The 21,853-nt window shown below is 50.5% G+C and overlaps 1 protein-coding gene across 4 annotated transcripts in view; it reads right to left on the reverse strand.

Annotated features, from left to right (window-relative positions):
• LGR6 (leucine rich repeat containing G protein-coupled receptor 6) overlaps positions 1-21,853 on the reverse strand; it is a 120,748-nt gene that overhangs the window by 60,825 nt on the left and 38,070 nt on the right. For all 4 annotated transcript variants that reach the window (XM_027074699.2, XM_027074700.2, XM_027074702.2 and 1 more), the window contains exon 4: positions 20,614-20,685. In XM_027074699.2, the coding sequence (XP_026930500.1) occupies positions 20,614-20,685 (72 nt within the window). The remainder of the gene's footprint in view (positions 1-20,613; positions 20,686-21,853) is intronic.

Consider the following 21,853-nt stretch of genomic DNA (forward strand, 5'->3'; position numbering starts at 1 on the left):
GAACTTATAGTTTGTGGGATCAAGTCCCAGATGGAGCTCTATGCTGATGGTGTGGAGCCTGCTTGGGAATCTCTCTCTCCCTCTCTCTCTGTCCCTCCCCCATTCGTGTGCTCTCTCTCTCTCTCTCTCTCTCACTCTCTCTCTCAAAATAAATAAATAAACTTTAAAAAAATCAGGCATCATACTTTATGAGAAAATGTTAGAGATTTTCCTATTAAAATCCAGAACAAGATAAATATGTTCGTTGCCATGATTGTTAATAATCATAATCATTCTTCTGAAAATTCTGATTAATTCATAAGGCAGAAAACAGAAATAAAAGTTATACTTATTGTCTGAAAATAACATTAGATAAATAACATTAGATACCTCCAAAATCTAAGAGAACCAGTGGCAAAACCCTTATGATTAATAAAAGAATTCAGTAAAGTGCCAAGATACAAATGGATGTGTACATCTCAATATTTTCCTAAATTCTAACAATAACAGAAGATGGAATGCTGAAAGCATCTCCTTAACATTACTAGTAACCACCAAAAGAAGCTCATGAACAAACAAAATGAAATAAACATTGTGGAATAACGCTAGCAAGAAATGTATAGGTACTTCATGAAAAAACAAAAACCACAAAAGGTTACTGGGATGTATAAAAGATGTTTTGAATTAAGAGAAATAAGTCCTGTATGGGAATAAATTTTATAAATATGTAAATTGTGTACAATTCAATTTATAGATTTAGTGTTGTTCCAACTGAGATCCCAGTGGGATTTTTTTGGCAGGGGTTGGGAGTATCTTCACAAAATAAAACTAAAGTCCATGTCATAAAATAAATAGATGAGAAAAATAAAACAGAAAAATAGACTAGAACTCCCCCATCAAACATTAAAATACCTAATAAAAAACTATTAGAACTAATAAATGAGTATAGCAAGATGGCAGGTTATAGGATCAATATATGAAAATGCATTGTGTTGCTACACACTTAAAATGAACAATCCAAAAATGAAATTAAGAAAATTCCATTTACAATAACATTGATGAGAGTAAAATACTTAGGAGTAAGTTTAACAAAAAATACAAAATTTATACTCTGAAAACTATAAAACGTTGGAAGAAATGAAAGAATACGTAAATAATGGAGAGACATCTCATAGTCATGGGTTAGAAGACTTCATATTATTTAGATGGCAATGCTCTCCAAATTAATCTACAGATTCAACACAACCCACATTAAATTCGCAGTGTCTTTTTTTTTCCTTCAGAAATTGACAAGCTGATCCTAAAATTCATATGGAAATACGAGGGAGCCAGAATATTCAAGACAATCTCAAAAAAGAACAAAGTTAGAGAACTCACAGTTCCCAACTTCAAAATTTACTACAAAGCTACAGTAATCAAGACTGTATAGTAATGGCATAAAGATAGACTTACAGATCAACTGAATAAAATCGAGAGTTCAAAAATAAATTCGTTCTTTAATGGGCAGTTGATATCAACAAGGGTGCTAAGACAGTTCAACAGGAGAAAGAATAGTCTTTTAAAAGAATAGTCTTTGGGGTGATGAAAATGTTGTGTTGGAACAACTCAGCAAAAGAATGAAGTCAGACCTTTACCTTACACCATATACAAAAATTAACTCAAAACAGATCAAAGACCTAAAACTCTGTAAGATGCTCAGAATACAACATGGACATAAATCTTCCGGACCTTGGATTAGGCTATCGTTTCTTAAATATAACGCCAAAAAAAACAAGAAACAAAAGAAAAAATAGACAAATTTTACTTCATCAAAATTAAAAGCTTTCAATCTTCAAAGGACGCTATCAAGAAAATGGAAAGACCAGGGCACCTCAGTCAGTTAAGCATCCAACTTCGGCTCAGGTCATGATCTTACAGTCATGAGTTCGAGCCCTGCGTCGGGATCTGTGCTGACAGCTCAGAGCCTGGAGCCTGCTTCGGATTCTCCCTCTCTGTGTCCCTCCCCCACTCATGTTCTGTCTCTCTCTCTCAAAAATAAATAAACATTAAAAAAGAAAGAAAATGGAAATACAAGCCACAAAACAGGAGAAACTATTTGAAAATTATATATCTGATAAGGGAACTATATCGAGAATATATAAAGAACTGTTACAACTCAACAACAAAAGACAATCCGGTCAAAAATGGGCCAAGGATCTGAGAAGACATTTCTCCAAACAAGATAAACGAATTGCCAAATAAGCACGTGAAAAACTGCTCAATCTCGTTAGTCATTAGGAAAATGTAAATCCAAAACCACAGTGAGATACCACTTCATACCGATGAGGATGACTATAATCAAAAAAGACAGTAACAAGTGTTGACAAGGATGTAGAGAAATCAGACCCCTCCCTCATACAGTGCTGGTGAGAATGTAAGATGGCGCAGCCACTTTAGAAAATAGTTTGGCAGTTCTTCAAAAACTTGTGCGTAGAGTTACCATATGAACCAGCAATTGCAACTCCTAGTTAAATATTCCTAGTGAAATGAAAACATATGTCTACACAATGTTCATAGCTGCATTACTCACAATAACTAAAAAGTAGAAATGACCCAACGTCCATCAGCTTGATGAATAGGTAAACAAAATGTGGTATGTCCATTCAGTGGAATATTTTTCAGCCACAAAAAGAAATGAAGTACTGATACATGCATGAATACAGACATGGATGAGTCCTGAAAACATCATGCTAACTGAAAGAAGCCAGACACAAAAAAGCAACGTGCTGTATGATTCCATTTGTATGAAATGTCCAGAACAGGCAAATCCAGAGAGACAGAAGGTGGATTAGCGCTTGTCAGGGGCTGGGAGAAGGAGAGACGGGGCATAACTGCTAATGAGCAAAGGTTTTCTTTTGGGGATGATGAAAATGCCCTGGAATTAGATAGTGTGATGGAGGTACAAGTTTGCCAACCTGCTAAAAACCACTGAACTTTCCACTTTATAAGGGTGAATTTTATGCTTTGTGAATTAATCTCCATTAAAAAAAAATATTTAAATCCAAAATGATTACATCAGCACTATATTAGTGCAATCTTGCCGAAACAACAAAACAGATCCCAAATAATTTGTAAAGATTTAACGTGTCACAAAGGAAGCATGTCTGTTTATAAGAACATGTGTGTTCATAGAGAATTACACAGAAATGTTAACAAGCATTGTGTCTGGGTGGTAGACTTGTGGGTGATTTTTATTTTCTTCTTTTTACTTTTTTGTATTTTCTAAATTTTCTACAATGAGTCAGAACAAAAATAAACATGTTTTTTAAAAACAAAGTGCGTCAGTGTATAATTAAGTCCCAGGCTCCGGAGTTGCTGAGATGAGGGAGGCCAGCAAGGGAGCTCTCTGCGGAGCCTGCATGGAGAAGGGCGCTGGCGAGGGAAAGATCTGAGAGTGAGCAATGAAGGGACACTCCCTGCTTCACGTCTGCCTCTGTGTCCCTTCTTTCCCTGGATCTTCTACCAAAGCAATCGCCAAGCCCCAGCAATGGAATCTCAAGGTCGTGCCTCCTCCTCTTGACCCGAGGGCCATTGCTACGGCCTCGGTTCTCTCCGGCCGTGGCCTCCTGGCTGGCTTACTGTCCCCCTTCGGCTAAGTCCCCTGTGCCCTCTCAAAGGCATAGATTTGTTAAAACCCTGCAGTGGCCTCCACCACCTCCGAGGCGGTCCCTGGCTGGTCATCAAAGGCTCAGGCCCCCTCTCCAGGTCTTCTCTCAGGTAGGCTGGTGTGTGGTGCTACAACCTCGGGAAACGAGTCCTGCCTCCGCACCCCCCTGGCCCCCAAACCAGTGTTCCACCTCCCGTGCCTCCAATTCGCTGCCTCCATGCTTTGCTCAGGCCCCTCCTCTCCCAGCAAAAGCTGTCCGTTTACCTCCACCTGTCTGCCCTTTATTCTACCTTCAAAACCCAATGGAAAGGTTGTCTCTTCCACGGAGCTTTGCTGATCTTCCCAATTGGAAGGCATCCCCACACACCATGGAGCTGCCCTCTCATCTCAGACGCTGGGTTGTCAGGCTGCTGAGACTACCAGCGTGGTGACTCCGTGCGTCCTCATGGCCACAATTAGAATCAGATGATGTGGGTTCTCCAAAGCCCTAAACACTTTGGGAAAGATAGCTACAGCTTTGTGTGTGTATTTAGAGGCCCTTTATGTACACTGACAGTGTCTCCTTCCTGCCCTTGCTCTAGGCTCCAGGTGGAGTCACGGTGCCACCGGCACGGTGACACTGCCCCTGGGAGGTTTGAGGGAATCAGGGACCGTCTTCTCTATGTGTGTTGAGTCTTTATGACAAGACTAACCCAGAAAAGGTCTCAGTAGACTCCCATTTTATGAAAACCCCCTGCTTAGCAGAACCAAGTGGAGATTACCATGGCCTTGGAGGATGATAGGTTTAGGTTTGAAATTGCTGAGACGGATGTGGAGAAGTTAAGGTGTCCACAGGAAATGGTAGATTACACTGCAGATAGGAAAGCTGTTTAGGAATAAGATACCAGTCCCCTGTTTTCACTGACAGAAGTCTCAGACAATACTGGCAAGTATCTGGGAGTGAGGACGCATTTTGGCATCGTTGCTGACTTGGACAGAGTAATTCTGTTGGACTTGTATGTAAATGATCTAAGTGGGGGCTCCTGGATGGCTCAGTCGGTTAGGCGTCCGACTTTGGCTCAGGTCATGATCTCACAGTTCATGGATTCGAGCCCTGCATTGGGCTCTGCACTGACAGCTCAGAGTTGGCTTCAGATTCTGTGTACTCCCTCTCTCTGCCCTTCCCCAGCTTGTGCTCTCTCTCTCTCTCTCTCTCTCTCTCTCTCTCTCTCTCTCTCAAAAATAAATTAGTAAACATTTTAAGATAAATCAGTCCATTATCTCAGTGTTTTGCCCTTTGAAAAGAAATATATAAAACCAAAAAAGAAAAAAAAGGAAACCGGGTTGTCAAACTTCTCACCTATGTGGAACGGTAGAGTTAGATGTCAGACAGATACGGAGTTGAAATCTCAGTTCTAATGCTCGGTGCCATGGGGTACCAGGCACAGCACCTGACCTTGCAGGAGCCCAGCAGGTGTTAGCTGCCCCCTTCCCACTGCACTCTGGACCTCTTGTTTGTACCTGCCGTATTCTATCAGGTAGTTTGTGAACGTGCTCTGTGTGTCCTGATTGCAAACTCATTGAAGGCCACTGCGCCCACTTGGTACTCACCATAGATCTGCACGATGAAAGGGATATGGAATGGGTGCTCACTCAGGGTGACCCACCACCTGAAGGGACCATTCCTGGGGTCAGGCGTGGGAGAGAATCTATCCCTCTCTGCCAGTAGACCCTGGCAGGGGGGTGAAAGGTCACAGCCTAGCCCCCAGAGCCTGACTCTGCCCCTGACAACCAGGGTTTCTCTGAGCTACCCAAATCCTCCTCCTCTTGTCCCCTCACTAGTGCAAGTGACGACACTGTGGGAGACAATTCTGGAGTTTAGTCTAATAATAGGAACACCATTTACTGTGTACTTAGAATATACCTGGTATAGATTCTACGCATTATCTATGCATTTTCTCATAAATCTTCCTAACAATCACTTTCTTTTCCCCAGTTTACAGATTACAAAACCAAAAGGCTCGGAACATTTAGACAATTTGCCCGTGATCCTTCATCTAGAAAATGGCAAAGCTGGCTTCCAAAAAAGAAAAAAAAAAGGCAGCCTCTATTTCCAAAGAAATAGCTAAAATCACACACCACCCTTTCAGCAGAAAGGAGACAGATTTTCTGGGTCGTCACAGTCTAAAGCCCCAGACTGAACCAAGACTCAGGGGATGGTAGACCTCTGCCAGGCCCCTCCCAGGCTGGACGGGTGAGAGTCTTGATTAAGGGGTTGGGTGAGAGAGCCCATGCACGTGCCTGGCACAGTGCCAGGAAGCCAGCAAATGCTCCCTGAGACTTCCTTTCCTTCTGCCCTCGGACTTCCCAGACTCAGAGCAGCTTGGGCCCAGTCAGCTTCAGAACACTTGTCAGGTCATACTAGGGAGAGAGATAAACCAAGAAGGGCAGCCATCTGCCCTGGGCTAGGCATGGAGCCCTTTCTCAGAACTTTCCAGACTTGCCAGAAGGTCTCCACTTAGTGTCCCAACCCCGTAGTTCTGAAACCAGGTCTCTAGACAATATCTGAAGAGTATTTATTGTCTGTGCCCACACCCTGTCCCCCTCCACAAATCTGAATTCTGATCAGCTTCTCCTCCAGGTCCTGCAAAGACAAGAGAGTTCTGCCTGAATGTTTCCTGCTCTGCTCTGGCTAGGGCTTTCCCTCCTGCCCTCTTGGCTATGAAGATTGAGGATCCCTGCTTCGGGTACCTAGTGCTCCCCATGTGCCCATCGGGCTCAGAGTCAGATGGAATCAGTCTAGGAGGACTTCCTGGAGGAGGTGAGTGTCACACCGAGATAGGAAGTAGAGAGGCAAGGCTAGGCAGAAAGAAAGAACAAAGGGTCCTTGCCTGAGAAAGAACTTAAGCCAAAGCTTGGAGGTAGAAGAGGACAGATTTGGGGAACTAGGGAAAGATAGGGGTCAGTGACTTCGCTAGAATGAGTGGAAGGCAGGGACACCAACACGAAAGCAGACAGAACTCAAAGGAAGATTTGCCCCAGCCAGGCCTTGGGGGTCTGTGGGTGGTTTCTGATCAGAGGAACAGGATTACTTAAGTGGTGCCACCTGCCGGCTTGGAGGAAGCTTGGGCGCAGCCCCCCCCCCCCCTCACCACGCCCCCTCTGACCATTCTGTCTCAACAAACAGAACTAAGAATCCTGGGACCGCTTCATTATTTCCAGCCTCCCCGCCACCTCCCCTACCCCACACACCAGACTACACTCTCCTATTCAGGCCCTTTTCCCTCTCCCCCTCCCGCCCCCTCTCCCTTCCAGGTGGGCCCCTCCCCTGCTCTCCAGATGTTCTGAAAGGTTTTCTACTATAAGGCCCTGCAGGCCCCAGGTTAGCAGATGTGCAGCTGAGAGGCAGGTTAATTGGGGCCAGGGGAGGCGGCTGGGGCTGGGGCTGGGGCTGGGGCTGGGGGCCGAGGCAGCTGCGTTGGCCCAGAAGGCCTGGTGCCTCCCGGAGGAGGCCTAGCAGACTCATTCCTGTCGGCTGCAGCTGACAGAGCAGGAAGGAAAGGGGAAGGGGCTGGGGGGCTGGCCCAGCTGGGGAACAGAGCCTCCTGACTCCCTGGCTGGGATGAATCCGGGGTTTCCTCTTCATCCCCACCCCCACCTGGAGCTCCGGAAATTATGAATGCCCCCCAGGTAGTCAGCCTTAGGAGGTGCTACCCCAGCCGCTGCTCTTTATTTCAGTTAGAGCTCCATGCCCGACAGGGCCAAGGGCTGCAGGGACAGAGATCAACCCTAAGTAGCAGGTCGTTCTAAATAATGTTATTCTTGGCTTCGGAAAGTATGACATGGCTTTTTAAAAAATAAGTTTGTTTCCCATCTCTGTTGTATTTAGATTGAGACACGTACTAAAGTGCAGCCCCAATAACACACTATCTGATGATGGAGGGTGAGAGCCCCGCTCACACCTTCTATCCGTGGATACGCCACACACAGAGTCCCTGCCCACGGCCGAAACCATATCACCGTGTGTACCTGGCTGTACCACAGGGGCCCTGGATGCATGTGGGGTCAGAAAAGGCCTCCTGCAGGAGGAGACATCTCAGCCAAGGCCTGATGGACAAGTGGGACTTGGGCAGGCGAGTAGATGGAGAAATAGGAGGGAGTGTTGCAGGCAGAGGGGATAGCAAAGAGCAGGAGTACTGGCGGCAGCCTAGGAGGGTTACAAGTCGCTCCCTCTGACCCCAGCAAAGGCTGGGAGGGTGAAATAAGGAGAGGAGGGCAGGGGTAGCTTAGCCAAGGAGTTTGGGCTTTGTCGTAGAGCAACTGGGAGTCCCTGAAAATTTTTAAGGAGGGGAGTGACGTGTTCAGATTTGCGTTTTAAGACCCACCTGACAGCAGCACGGGGGACAGGTTAAGGCAACTTCAGAATGGAAGTGGGGGGTGGGGGGCGCCTGGGTGGCTCAGTCTTTAAGTGTCCGACTTTGACTCAGGTCATGATCTCGTAGTTCATGAGTTCGAGCCCCACGTCGGGCTCTGTGCTGACAGAGCAGAGCCTGGAGCCTGCTTCGGATTCTGTGTCTCCCTCTCTCTCCGTTCCTCCCCTGCTAGAGCTCTGTCTCTCTCTCAAAAAATAAATTCAAAAAAAACATTAAAAAAAGTTTAAAAAAGAGTGGAAGCAGGGGACCATTCAGAGGCTGTTGCAACGAGCCAGGCAATGGATGATGGCGGGCAGATGACAGTGCACAGGGGAGTGAAGGCAGGAGGATTTATTCCGAAGCAATCCGGATGGACAGTCGCCGGGACTGATGAGATGTGGGAGTGGTGACAGAGTCAAAAATGACTGCCAAATCCCTGGATGGGGGAACCATATGAATGGTGGTGCCATTTCTTGAGACAGAATACTAGAGAAGGAGCACTCACAGGAGGGAAGATGGTGAACGTTTGGGGAAATGTCCAGTTTGCGGTACCGTTGGCTCATCCAGCTGGAGATTCCAATGGGCAAGCCATGTGTCCATCTGGGCTAGAGAAGTAGACCCAGAGCCATCAGCACGTAGGCTAACTGGGTCCACGGGCAGATAAGAAACTGCCTGGGGGACAAACTGAGGAACAGATAGAACAGAGGGACAAGGAACGAGCCCCCAAAGAACTCCATCATTTATAGGATGGGCAGGGGAAGAGGAGTCTGCAAAGAAATTGAGGAGGGGCCAGAGTGGTGGGGGAGAGCCAGGAGATCTGAGTTCCGTGGATAGAAGCCCCGGGAACAGAGGCCTTCAGGGAGAGTGGTCAACGTTAGCATATGCTGCTACAAGATCACGTAAGGTGAGGCCTGGAAGGGGCCTGTTGGACTTGGTGAAGGTCCAGTGACCTTGGTAAGAGCCATTCTGATGGTCTGAGAGGGCCACAGAAGCCAGACTGGAAGGGACAAAATGGAGGCATCTGGCATGGACTGGAAGGAGAGGAGAGAGAGAAAGTGGCAGCCGGAAGGGGCCTGGGGCAAAGCCTCAATAATGTACGGGTGGTCCTGCTGCTGAATGAGTATCAGTCGGTTAAAGGCACCTGGTGTGATATCTGTCACATGGGAGAAACTCAAAGAAAGTTCCTTCTTGCCCTCTCTTCGATCTCCTGCTTTCTTTCCTTCTCTTCCCTCCATCTTTCCCAAACGGTTGCCTTGACACTGAGGCGAGGCATGGGGCCAAGGTCACCTCTTCTGATGGTCTTCTGTGGCCTCCAGCCCCAGAAAGGTGCTTCATTCTTTACTCACAGGGTGACTAAGGCAGGACCCCCTGAAAAATCCCCCGGAGAAAGAGTTAATTTCTTCTAGGAGGCATGGGGATTGGGGAGAGAGCTGGGGTGGCCAAACTTCACAAGGGGACAGAAGTGACCTCCTCTCCACGGGCTGCCAGGGCCCCCCCACCAAGGCTCAGCATCCTTTTAACAGCCCCCAGAGCAGCTCGCCCCCACCAAGCACCGTGGGCCTTCTCTCCTCCCTCCCTACCACCCAGACCCCTCCAAGGTCCCCAAAGTCCTCGTGACCAGCTCCTTGTTTGAGTTGTTTTATTTAAGGGTGACAGGGGAAGGAACGGGCTCCAAGTCCAGAAACAGGCATTAGGACTAGCGAGGAAGAAAAGCCACCTTGGCTTGTGAGAGAGTCCCCCAGGGGGTCATATTCCAGAACAACTGATCTTAGAGCCACCTAGATGACACCTAGGCTCGTAAATAGACAGTCCCCTTTCAGAGCAAAACAGCATCTGCCGGCCTGGCCTGGGTTCCTGCTGGCTGCAGCACTACAACTAACTCGCTGGGTGACACTGAGAAAGTCACTTCCCCTCTCTGCTGCTTGGTTTCCTCACCTGCAGAAGAGGCTGTTGGACCTGCTGACCCCAACAGCGCCTTCCAGCTGGGTATTCCAAGGTCCTGTGGTCTGGGGTGGGCAGCCTCCACCCACGCAGCCTCTGCCGGTGGCCAGAGCAGGAGCCCGGTGTGTTCACAGCCTTTTCCGGTTGGCGTGTGGATTTCCACACTCCAGCAAGCGGCTGACAGCCACCTTGGCTCCAAAGGCTCATAAATGGGTGGAAAATGACTCATAGACTCTCGGAAAAGACCACATTTTCCCAGCCCCGGACAGTCTTCTCTCACCGGGATGGCGGGATGGCGGGATGGAAGGATGGCGGCAGGCTGGGGGAATGGGAAGCAGGCAGCCTGTTGCAGAGGTGCGGCCAGGGGAAGGCAGGCCGCAGGCACACGGGCGCTCTCTCTACCTCTTCCTGGCTGTGATCTGAACCTTCTCTTACCTCCTCTCTGGACTACTCTAAGGCTTCCATGGCACGGAATTTGAACAAGATGTTGTGAGCTCCCAGAAAATGTAGAGAGTGGATTGGAGTGAGATGGGGTCAAACCCCTTCCTGCTCCCAGCCAGATGCAGGCAGTGTGATTCCAGGGAACTTTCAGAAGGAAGTGCTCTAGCCTTTCCCCCTCCCTATGGTTTTAGATAGCCAGGAAGTTCTTCTCAAAGTCTAACCTTTATGTCTCCACCTGCATCCTCCAAGAGAGTATCTGGTACGTCTCATTGCCTCTGGGTGGGTCCACAACCAAACCTTGTGTTTCCACCCCATATGTGCAAGGGATTGCAGGGGACCAAAGAAAAGGGGGGGGGTGGTTTAAGGCTTGAGGACTTTGCATAGATGGTGGGCAGTGCCGGGGGCGGGGCGTGGTGAATGGAAGGCTTAGAATCATTGTGGCCCATCTTAACTGGGGTCCAGGGAGGAGCAGCATGCCCTAGGAACTCCTGGACAAAAAGAACAGTGATGCTCAAATTTTAATTGCATACCAATTGCCTAGAAGGTAAAAGGATGGGTCTTGTTAAAATGCAGATTCCGAGCCACTAGGTCTGGAGTGAAGGTTGAGAGCTAACATTCTCCCACGGCTCCATGATGCCAGTGCTGCTGGCCCGTGAGCCACACGTGGAGTAGTGAGGGTCAGAACCGCAGTTCCCAGATCTGGGTCTGCCTCAGTGTCGTGGGGCAGATGACCGTAGGAACAGACCTCTGAGATCCCTCACAGCTGCCCTTCCGCACAGTCTAGGATTGGGGTCAAGAACACACATCGGCTTGGAATTCAGACGAACCATTTATCAATTCTGTGATCAACTCCCCAAACCTTAACTTTCTGTTCTATAAAATGAAAATCACGGTACCTCCTATAGAGATTTGTTGCAAGGAACAAAGGTGATGTCTGCTAAGCATTAGCCTGGAACCGGGTATCATAGTAAGTGTTCAACAAACATTAACTACCAGGACGATTCTTATCACGCCCCTACTGGGCTTCACCTGGTTTTCATCATTTTCGTCAATTCCCGTTTTGCTTTCATACACTAATTTTATATCGTGTTCACTTGCACTGACTTTCTGTCTTAGAAGCTTAAGACCACAGTGTATGGGAGGGGCAGGGTAAAGATGGGTGTCTGTGTGTGTGTGATATTCCCACAACAAACCACGAGCCACTGAAAGGCAGGCCCTTGTTTTAGGACTGGTCTCAGGAACTTTTCTGCTACAGTTCTAGGCACTCAGCAAAGCCTAAACAAACAAACCAATGGATGGATGGACGGACGGACGGATGGATGGATGGATGGATGGATGGATGAATGGACACCAGTGGTTGGATATCCTCTTTCCTCTAGACATACCCGGAACCCAGGCCAGGGCTCTGCGCTGATGTCAGCTGCTCAGTGAGGGCATTAATACAGGAGGAAGGAAACTTGCCTCTGTCTTCTCTCCATGGGGGAAGGGGTCACCCACTTCTTGGCTCCACCTGGGGCCCACGTGCACCGAAACCACCTCTGAGTTATGCGCTCCCACACCGCCACTTGGGGTGCTCCTGCCTCTTTCAGCTCTCTCAGGCCTAAGCCTGGGAGAGCTCCATGGGACTCAGGAGGCAGGAGGGTTGAGGACACCCACAAGTCTGGGCTGAGGTGTTCCCCATGGGGCCAAGGCACCACACTGCTCCTGGGTGGCCCTGCTTGGGCCAACTCTATCCCAGACCAGCATTTACGGCCGAAAAAACCTCCACAGAATCCCAGGGCCCAGCCCACCACGGACACTCTCCTAGACTCTCCAGGAGCCAAATTACCCATGTTCAGAGCTTCATCATATGCAGGGGGCTGCCCGCGTGCCCGCCCACCCACCCACCTCAGAGAGGCCTCTGCCCCAGACGAATGTAGTAATCAACTCCCGGAACCTTGAGGAGATCCAAATACAGTAGCATATAATCACGGAGCCCGAAATAGCTGTGCCAGGGAGGCCATCTGCCATCTCGGTGCATCTCTGGGGACCCCTCAGCTGGGCCCCACAGCATGGCTGGGCCTCAGGGCCCTTTCTGGCTGGCAGGCAAGTTGGGTGGCACTTCCAATATTCACTAGATCACCTGACGGGCTCAGGGGCAGCTTGGGAGCTTCTCCATGGCAGACTGGACGTCTTCAGAATGGGATTCGGATCAGCACTGCCCTGACCTCAGGGCCTTATTCTCCCCGCAGCCTGCCAGCCTTGGACCTTACTTTGCCAGATGCCTGCACCACTGGCCCATGGGCTACTGCTCCCTCTAAGCCCTCTATTTTCATTCTGACTCAACCCTCAGCTCTTTACCCCATGCACTCTCCCATAGGATGCAGGCTCGCTCGCTCTTCGCCACTGTCCACCTTCCTCCTTGTAGCCTGTTGAAGGGCAGCTCCCTAAAATGTAAGCCCATGTCCTAGTTCCCGGAACCTGTGAATGAGACCTTCCCTGGAGAAAAGGGTCTTTGCAGATGTAATTAAGGCTCTCAGGGTGAGATCATCTGGATTATGTGGGTGGGCCCTAAATCCAATGGCAAGTGTCCTGATAGGAGACCAGAGAGAGATGCAAAGAGAAGAGAAGGTCACGTGAAGATAGAAGGCAGAGATTGGATGATGTGGCCCCAAAGAATGCTAGACACCAAGAGAAGCTGGAAGCGACCCTGCTGACACCTTAATCTCAGACTTCTGGGCTCCGGGATTATGAGAGAATTAATTTCTGTTGTTTTAAGCCACCCAATTTGCTATGGCAGCCCAAGGAAACAAATATATCTCTTTTTTTCCGGATTGGTTCTTAATCTTCAGTGCGCATGGAATCCCCTGGAGGACTCCTTCTCCTTCTCCTTCTCTTCCCTCCTCTCCTCATCCTCCTCCTTCTCCTCCTCCTCCTCCTCCTTCTTCTTCTTCTTCAACAAGAGAGAGAGGGAGACACAGAATCCAAAGCAGGCTCCAGGCTCTGAGCGGTCAGCACAGAACCCGATGCGGGGCTCAAACCCACGAACCATGAGATCATGACCTGAGCTGAAGTCAGATGCTTAACCAACTGAGCCACCCAGGTGCCCTGGAGGACTTCTTAAAACACAGATTGCTGGTCCCTCTGGACCAAAGATTCTGATTCAGTAGGTCTGGGGTGGGGCCTGAGAATGTGCATTTCTAACAGGTTCCCACGTGATGCTGATGCTGCTGGTCCTGGGACCACACTTTGAGAACCACTATTCTACAAGTTCTATTCATGACTGTGTTGGCCCATTCTCTCCCCCAAAAGCACCTTCCTCAACAACCCCCATCCCCTAGTGATGGCCTCCTCCTTCCCAGGGTGCTGAGGAGAGCTGAGAAAATGCCTCCCTGAGGGAATTCTCCAGTCCTATGTGTAACTGGCTCTTTTGAAATCCCCCAGGCCTTCCACTGGGGCCTTTTAAAGATCTGCTTCAGCGAGGCTGTGAGTGGTAAGGTAAGTCATGGCCAGGCTCTACTACCCTCACCACAAGAAGACCCTACTTAGTTCCATGCCTGACTCTAACTTTACCCCACTGGGGAATCTTGAGCAGAGCAATTTCCCTCTCAGGTGTGTCTGTAAAATGGGCCATAAATGCAGATGCAACTCCTTGCAAGGGTAACATAGAAAAAAACTGCTCCTCATGAAAAGCTTCTAGAAAGATCTTTTTTTTTTTTTAACGTTTGTTTATCTTGAGAGAGAGAGCATGCGAGTGAGCAGGGAAGGGGCAAAAAGAGAGAGGGAGAGAGAGAGAATCCCAAGCAGGCTCTGTGCTGTCAGTGCAGAGCTCAATGTGGGGCTTGAACCCACAAGTGAGGTCATGACCTGAGCCCAGACCAAAAGCCAGACGCTTAACCAAGTGAGCCACCCAGGGGCCCCTAGAAAGATCTTAAGTCTCCGCACAAGTAGATTGTTATTAGGCACAACCAGCCTCAGGCCCTCTCTCCAGGAGTCTGGGGGTTATGATCAAAGCCAAGGGTCTCTAGGGATCAATGCTGAAGCCAAATAATCAGCCCCAGCTTCCCCAGGCAACCAACACTCTCCCCTTGTTATGGGCTGAAGAGTAATGGATTTAGGAGGTGATTAGGATTCGGTAAGGTCATGCGGGTTGAGCCCTCGAGAATGGGATTAGTGCCCCCATAAGTGTCAGGAGAGAGCCTGTGTCCTGTCTCTGCTCTGCCAAACTTGAGGGTGGAAGAAGTCAGCCGTCTGCAACTCAGGGAAGGACCCTCACCCTCCTGCTCAACCGTGTTGGCAAGCTGATATCAAACTTCTAGTCTCCACAACTGTTAGAAATAAATTTCCACTGTTTACAGGCCACGCAGTCTATGGGGCTTTGTTAGAGCAGCCCAGACTGGGCTCCATTCAACCCCAGAACTCCCAGAGTAAGGACTGAAACAGCCCAATCCAGGCTTCCCGCTGCCCTTCCCCCCACCCCCCAAACAGCAGAGCACACAACCCAAAGCCAACCCTGGGAGCAGGTGCTCTGGAAACATCTTGGTCCCCAGAACGCCGGAGATGACCATTCCTGAAGGCTTGTCATCTGCTTGCTCAGCAGCCTCAGAACTGGTCTTGAGAGGCAGCCCAGAACCACAGTTATGCGCGTAGATGCTGGGCCAGGCTGCCTGAGTTTTGCCCATGGCTCTGCTCTATACTCGCTGCGAGAACATTCGTCAAGTCACATCACCCCCCTGTGCCTCAGTGGTCTGCTCATCTATGAAATGGGGCGATGAGACAGCTACGAGTAAGCATCCTGAAGGAGTGCCGTAAGGGGTAAGAGACGTAAGAAGTAGGAGCCCCTCACACATGCAAAGTGCCATCTAAGGGCTGGTTATTATCAGTCTGGCTGTGGTCATCTGTCTGGGGGGACAACTGTCCCTTGGAGGGCGGTCAGAGGTATGGAATGAGGGGGATCTGCTCAAAAGCCCCTTGTTTCATCTTTTCTAATCCTTGTCCTCACAGAACCTCTGGCACTGGCCAGAATGGTTTCACCGTTTTCTCCTGGAGAAGCTCAAGCCTTTCCTCCTCATTCCCCCTCACAGATTCCCAGGAGGCCAGAAGCGTTCAGAAGGATGCTCTCCATTTGCACAGAGAGAGAAACAGAGACCCGGAGAGAGGAAGCACACAGCAATCATAAGCGATGGAGAGACAGGGTCAGTAACCCCATTAGGACATTCTTGTATCTCTGGAGCATGACACCCTTCCTCTGGGGACACCTGTCTGCCAGTCACTTCATTTGACCCTCCCACTTTAAAGAGAGGGAACTTTAAGCTCAGAGAGGGGAGGAGACTTGCCCATGGCCTCGCTGCTTCTTAGTGACAGAGCCAGGACTTAAATCCAGGTCTCTGGATCCTAAAGCATTGTGTCTTAGAGGCCGTGTTAAGAGATGGAGGTTAAGAATATGGTACTTTGGAATCTGTAGTGCAGTAGAATGCCAGCTCAGTGACATTCTAGCTGTGTGATCTTGGGCAAGTTGCTTAACTTCTCTGGACTTCAGTTGCCCCATCTATAAAATGAGAATGATAGAAGCTACTTTATAGGGATTTCAGGATTATATGAGATATGAATGTGCTCAGCATTTTGAAGTGTGATAAGTGGGAGCCGCTCCTCCCTTCCCACATCACCCTGAGCCCAGCTGCCTTCCCATGCACACAGGCACGCCCCTACCCCCACATACGTCTGTCCACCTCTGACTTCTCCATCTCTTCCCCCTCCGAAGCAGGCAGCCAATGTGTTTTAGATTGGCTGGCTTGCGCTGAGAGGGTTGTGGTGGTTCTAACTTGGGTTTCAGTGTGGAGTCTGGCACTGCTCTTGATTAATTTCCCCAGCTCGGCACAATGTTGGCCAGTTTCATGTGGCTGTCCTTTGCAATTATGCATTTCTCCCCGTAGGGTGTCCAAGATTGGGCTGTTTTCCTGTTTTCTCCCCTTTATTCCTGCCACTGTGCTTTTCTGATTCTTCTCCAGGGACCCGCCAGCCTGCATTTCCTGGGCCCCGCCCCAGCCCAGTCCTGAGGTCTTTCTGGGCTGTTTTTCTGCTTTTCCATGCACTCTCCCCCTTGCCCTGCCTCACCCCAACCCAGTTTCTATTTTCCCCCAGGCTCCACTGGCTTCCCGTGGTTTCTCTTGGCCTTGGCTCAAGCCTGGCGTGACACATCTGGCATTGCCATCCTCTCCCTCCCACACTGGTTGGGGAAGAAGCAAGTGTATCCAGGGAGGTGGTATTGTGGGGCTGGGTCCTACCCACCCAGGTGCCAAGCCAAACAGCCCATGCACCATGTGCAACTGCTTACCTAGGGCCCTATCCCCTAACCTAACCCCACTCCTGACTAATCCAAACCCACTTTCTACTCCCCGGTATCTGGTTCTAGCTGGTAGAAAGTGAACCACGGGACGGAACCTTCACTGTGGTTCCAGGAATGTCCACAAGAGTCTGTGCAGGGACCCTCCCTTTCGGAGGTGAGGAACAGCCCTTTCCAGGGACCTGAGCCCCTAGGTGCTCTGGGAAGGACGTACCACCTGGCATGGGCAGGGATGTGTCTCCTATATAATACCTCCCTGATCCACTGACTTCCTACAGGAAGGAGGAAATTTCTAGTTGTTGGTATTGTCAGGAGGGAGGGAGGACCACCCAGTGACGGCCACCAAAAGTGACTTGCTTTCCTTGCAGCCATGATGGAAAGGGCACAGCCTTTGGAGCCTAACAACCCTGGGGGATAGCCCTGCTTTTCCCACTCACTAACTCTGACCTTGGAAGAGTCCGTGAGCCTCTATTTCTTCATCTGCCAACAGAGGTGGCCCATATTAAAGAGGAGGTTTGGTGAGAAGGAAATCGGATCACGTACATAAAACATGTCATGTAGCACTGACACATGGAGGGCTTCCCACAATTGTCATTTGTTCTCACCTTCTCCTTTCAACCTAGCCATGTGGGCTGGTTTTACTGTCTCTATCTGAGACAGAGGGGCCTGAATTAGTAGGACAGAGCCTCATTTAGAGGTCCCCAGCTTCCAACAGCTGAGGATATAACCCCTACAAATAGAACCTTTGAGTTGGGTTATACACTCCCCCTCTTCTCCCCAGCACACACACACACACACACACACACACACACACACACACAGAGTGATGTCGTACATGTAGAGTGACCCCTTTCCAGTTTGTCTGAGATGCTTACTCACCTTACTCACAGGTACCTCAAATTTAATAGGTCCCCAAGGACCTCGGTGTCTCCCCTTTCCCTGTGCCCCTCCCCAGAGCGCTCATCCTCTGGGGTTCACGACTCACTCATATTCTTACTGTGCTCTTACTATGTGCCAGGCTCTCAGTGACCAGCCTCTCTGGCCACCCAGATGTGAAAGCCAGAGACACGGCTATCAAACGGATTCCTCCTCTCCTCCAACCCCCACTTCACATCTAGTCCATACCACTAGCAGTAATAACTGCAGTAGTAGCAACAAAAGATACTGGTTGGTTTTTTTTAATGTATATTAACTCATTTCCTCCTGGCCTATCGAGGTACAGAGACGCCGCCTCCAATTTACTAACAAAGAAATGAAAACACAGAAGTTAACCCGCCCAAGGTCCTACAGGTGGTAAGCGAAGGAGCCGGCCCAGAACATCTGACTCTAGAGTCCATCAACGTCTTTTACCCCCACTACCCCTGCCTTTCTTCAGCTGCTATCGGGCACCCTTGGCTTACCAGCCCCTTCACTGGCTCCACACCTCCAGGCTGTCCTCCGTAACTGCTGCCAAAGTAATCTTTCGACGATGCAGACTCTATCACCTTGCTCTCCTGCTAGAAATTCTTCTGTGGCTCACCAGTGGCCAAATCCTTCACAAGGTTCACGGCTACTGGTGAGGCATTACCTCTTGCTCATTCCAGATCTCTCTCCACCACTGCCCTCCCCCACCCCCGGTCTCCCAACACACACACAGTGCAGCCAAACTCACTGCCTTGTAGAGTCTCTAGGATTTACTTGGTTCCTTATCTTCGTGTCCTTGCATGTGCTGTTCTCTCTGCCTGGAATGTCCCTTCCTGACTCTTCACCTGGTTGATGCTTACTACCCCTTCAAGAGGCAAGTCAGGTTGCAAAGCCTCGAAAATGTGTATAAAATGAATGGATCACTGGCTAGGTAAATGAATGAGAGCATAACAGCATCACCACACATTGCAGCCGTGTGGAGTCTTCTGTTTACAAATCCCTCTCACGTTTATTACATATTAGATCATCCTGACAACTCTGTGAGACAGGCAGGGAAGGTAATTATCCCCAAGTTGAAGATGGAAAAACTGAGGCACAGAGAGGGTAAGTGACACAATAGTGAGGATCAGAGCTAGGACTTGAAGCCAAGTTCTCTGCCTCACAGGCCAGTGCTCTCTCACAGGATGGATTGCAAGGGGCAAAAATCTATTTATGTGCCTTTAAACTGTGGGAGGAGGGGACTGGGCCTCTGTCCCCTGCCCTGACCCACTCAGACAATGAGGAGTGATAGCACTTCAGGTGAAAGTCATTTACCTACCTCCCCCCAGCCACCGGGTCTGCCCATTTCTCAGAAAGTGCAGAAGAAACTGCCTTATAGCCCCAAAGCATCATGCCTAAGTCTGAAAGATGAGACCTTTGGAATCACTAAGCAGGCAAAAGATGTGATTCACAATTAAACAAACAAACCAACAAAACTTAACCTTAAAATAAGTGTGAAGTCCAGCAAAAGTCTAATGTTTTTCCCTATAAATACCTCTTTGATGCTTTGGATGAAATGTCAGAATCTGCACACAGGCATCCCTCCATTTTTGGCTGCCCCTGCCTTGCTGGTGCCCTAAGTAAATGTTTAGTCTGCCCTCGGGTGTGGAGACCAAGCACAGGTTTTGCTGGCCTTTGATCTTCTGATGCTGGGCTGCCTGGCCCTGTTCAGGGGCGACCTAAATGGAGGGAGAAAAGGTGCCTGGGGCCAGGGGCCCAGCACTTATTGGGTTGGAAGGTGGGAAGGTGAGAGAATGAGGGGAGGCAGGGGCAGGCCCATCAGGCAGCTGGGGGCACTGGGGTGCAGACACAGAAGCAGTAGGGTAGGGAATGTCCTGGGCAGGGGTAGGAGAGGGAAGCCCTGACTCTGGGTGGGTGTGGCACAGAGAGTTGGCCAGGGCCCCCACGGCTGGGCCCCTCTGTCTATGGTGTAAGGGGGCCTGAATATGGGTTAGGGGAAGGAAAGCCACCTGTCCCACCTCCTTTGTCCTTCCACCTGAGGACAATCAGGACAGTTTAGAGTTGTCTGACTCCTACACCCATGGACTGGGCAGGGACCATGACAGAACCCACAGGCCAAGGATGCCAGAGGCCTTCGTCCTGACAGTGCAGGTTCACTGTGCCTCAGTTTCCCTCATGGCTAAATGTTAGGCCCACTCCTGTCTCTCAATTATGATTTCTCCCCAAACATCTGTTTACTCTCCCATCAGATGTAGGATGTACTTGAAAATTCAGTTGGCTCAGCACGCACGTATTAGGCACCGGCTATGACCCAGGCCCTGCGATGTGCACTGTGTGAATAAAAGGCAGCACCTGGCCCAGAGGATCACAGCTGGCGGGCTTAAATCACTAGATAGCACCTGTTTCTGCTTCCGCCCTTGGACTCAGTCTTGCCTCCATGATGCCCCTACTGGGTGAGAAAGGAACTACAGGGCTCCTTGAAGAGATGGCTCTGTCCTGGGTGGCCAGTGAGACTCTCAATGCAGTCCCACCCCCAAGTAGGGGAAATGGGTGTCTGAGCCCAGCCCTGCCCCCGAGCCCTGGGGGCTAGAGCCGTTTAGGTGGGGTGGGGGGAGAGAGCTCCTTCCTGACACTTCTTTGAGGCGGCAATCTCCAACCTCCGCCCCCGGGGCTCCATGGCAGAAAGCCAGACACCCCAGGACCGCTGTCCCGGTGGCCCCACCTAGGGAGGCCCCATTCCTACAGTCCTCCGGTGGGGGCCTAGAGCCCTCCTTCCCGAATGCAAGAGTACACATACACACGCTGTCGACAACAAAACCCCTGAAAAAATCCAAAGCCTGGAGCAGCTTTCTGTCTGGAACATGGGGTGAGAACGGGGGGGGGGGGGGGGGGGGGTGCACAGAAAGGAGGGGAAGACGAGGCAGGGGGCCTGGGTCTGTGAGTCAGGCCCCAGGAAGCTGGCGCCCCAGCCCAGCCCTCCAGTGACTCACAGAGACTGCAGGCTCCGCAGCTCCCACAGCGCCTCTGCGGGGATTCCTCCCAGCTGGTTGTTCTGCAGCATCCTGTAAGGGGAGGAAAGGGCTTGGAGGACCCACACAGCGTGCGTGGAGCTGGGGGATCCTCCCTCCACCCCTGACCCGTGCCACACCCCTCCCCCCTGCCCCAGCTGCCGTGCCCCAGAGTGCCCTGTGCCCTGCCCCGTTAGTGGGGTGTCAGAGGCTGCCGAGGCACTGCGGGCCATGCAGGGGGCTGGGAGGGTGTCTCAGGAGGGCTTCTGGGACGAGGCAGGGCTGAAGAGGACCGTGGAGAAGAAGCAGAGAAGACAGTTGGGGAAGCAGTGAGAGGCGGACGTCAGCACACTTGCAATTCTGTCATGATTTGGTCAGGAAGGACACTGGGAGATGTCCGCTTTCTCCCCAGGCATGTTTCCCTGTCTATGCACCTGAAAAACTGAAGATGTCTTTGGGGAAGGGGAGGATATGGATGAGGGCAAGACTGCCCCCCCCCCGCCCCCGGGGTGGCAGGGGCCCAGGCAAATATATTTTTGTGGAATCCGTGTCTACAGAAACAATTTGAGGCACCCCAGATCAGCATGTCAGCAGCAGGTTGCTCTTCTGGAACTGGCCTGGCCGCAGGTCCCCAGGACGACCCCATAGGTAAGAGTCCTGGATCTCTTCTGGGCACCTGGGAAACCTCATGCACAGGGCAGAGGGTCAGGGAACACGCAGAGGGGAGAAACGGAGGCCTGGGTTGTCCCTCTGGGTGGCACTGTTGACCCCAGCATTCCCCAGGCATCACAGCTGGCCTTCAAAGGTTTGAGCAAGGCACAGGGAATCTAAGACAGGGGGCGCTGAGCAAGGATCCTGCCTGCCTATATCTAAGGGAGGGAAAAAAAAGCCCCTGGCAGTTGCCATCTGAACGCTCTTTACCTGTAGGCCTGGAGAGCTGGGCCCCAGAAATGAGGACGAGGGGGGCACATAGGGTGCAGGCACTCTGGAGTCCAGGAAATAGGGGGGAATAAGGAAGGAAGCTACCGAGTGCCCCAGGCGGAGTGAGTGGGCCCTCCCCCAACCCGGGCTGCCCTCACAGCACCTTGCCCTGTGCCACCCGGGCCAGGCACGGCCCCAGAGACTAGGGCCGGGTGCTTCGGGAACCTGGAGCGAATGAGCATTCAGTGAGCCCTACTGCGTGCCAGTTATGTCACCCATCCTCCCATTTAGGCGACTTGTC

This window comes from Acinonyx jubatus, chromosome E4 (assembly GCF_027475565.1).
Source record: "Acinonyx jubatus isolate Ajub_Pintada_27869175 chromosome E4, VMU_Ajub_asm_v1.0, whole genome shotgun sequence".
NCBI classification, from domain to species: domain Eukaryota; kingdom Metazoa; phylum Chordata; class Mammalia; order Carnivora; family Felidae; genus Acinonyx; species Acinonyx jubatus.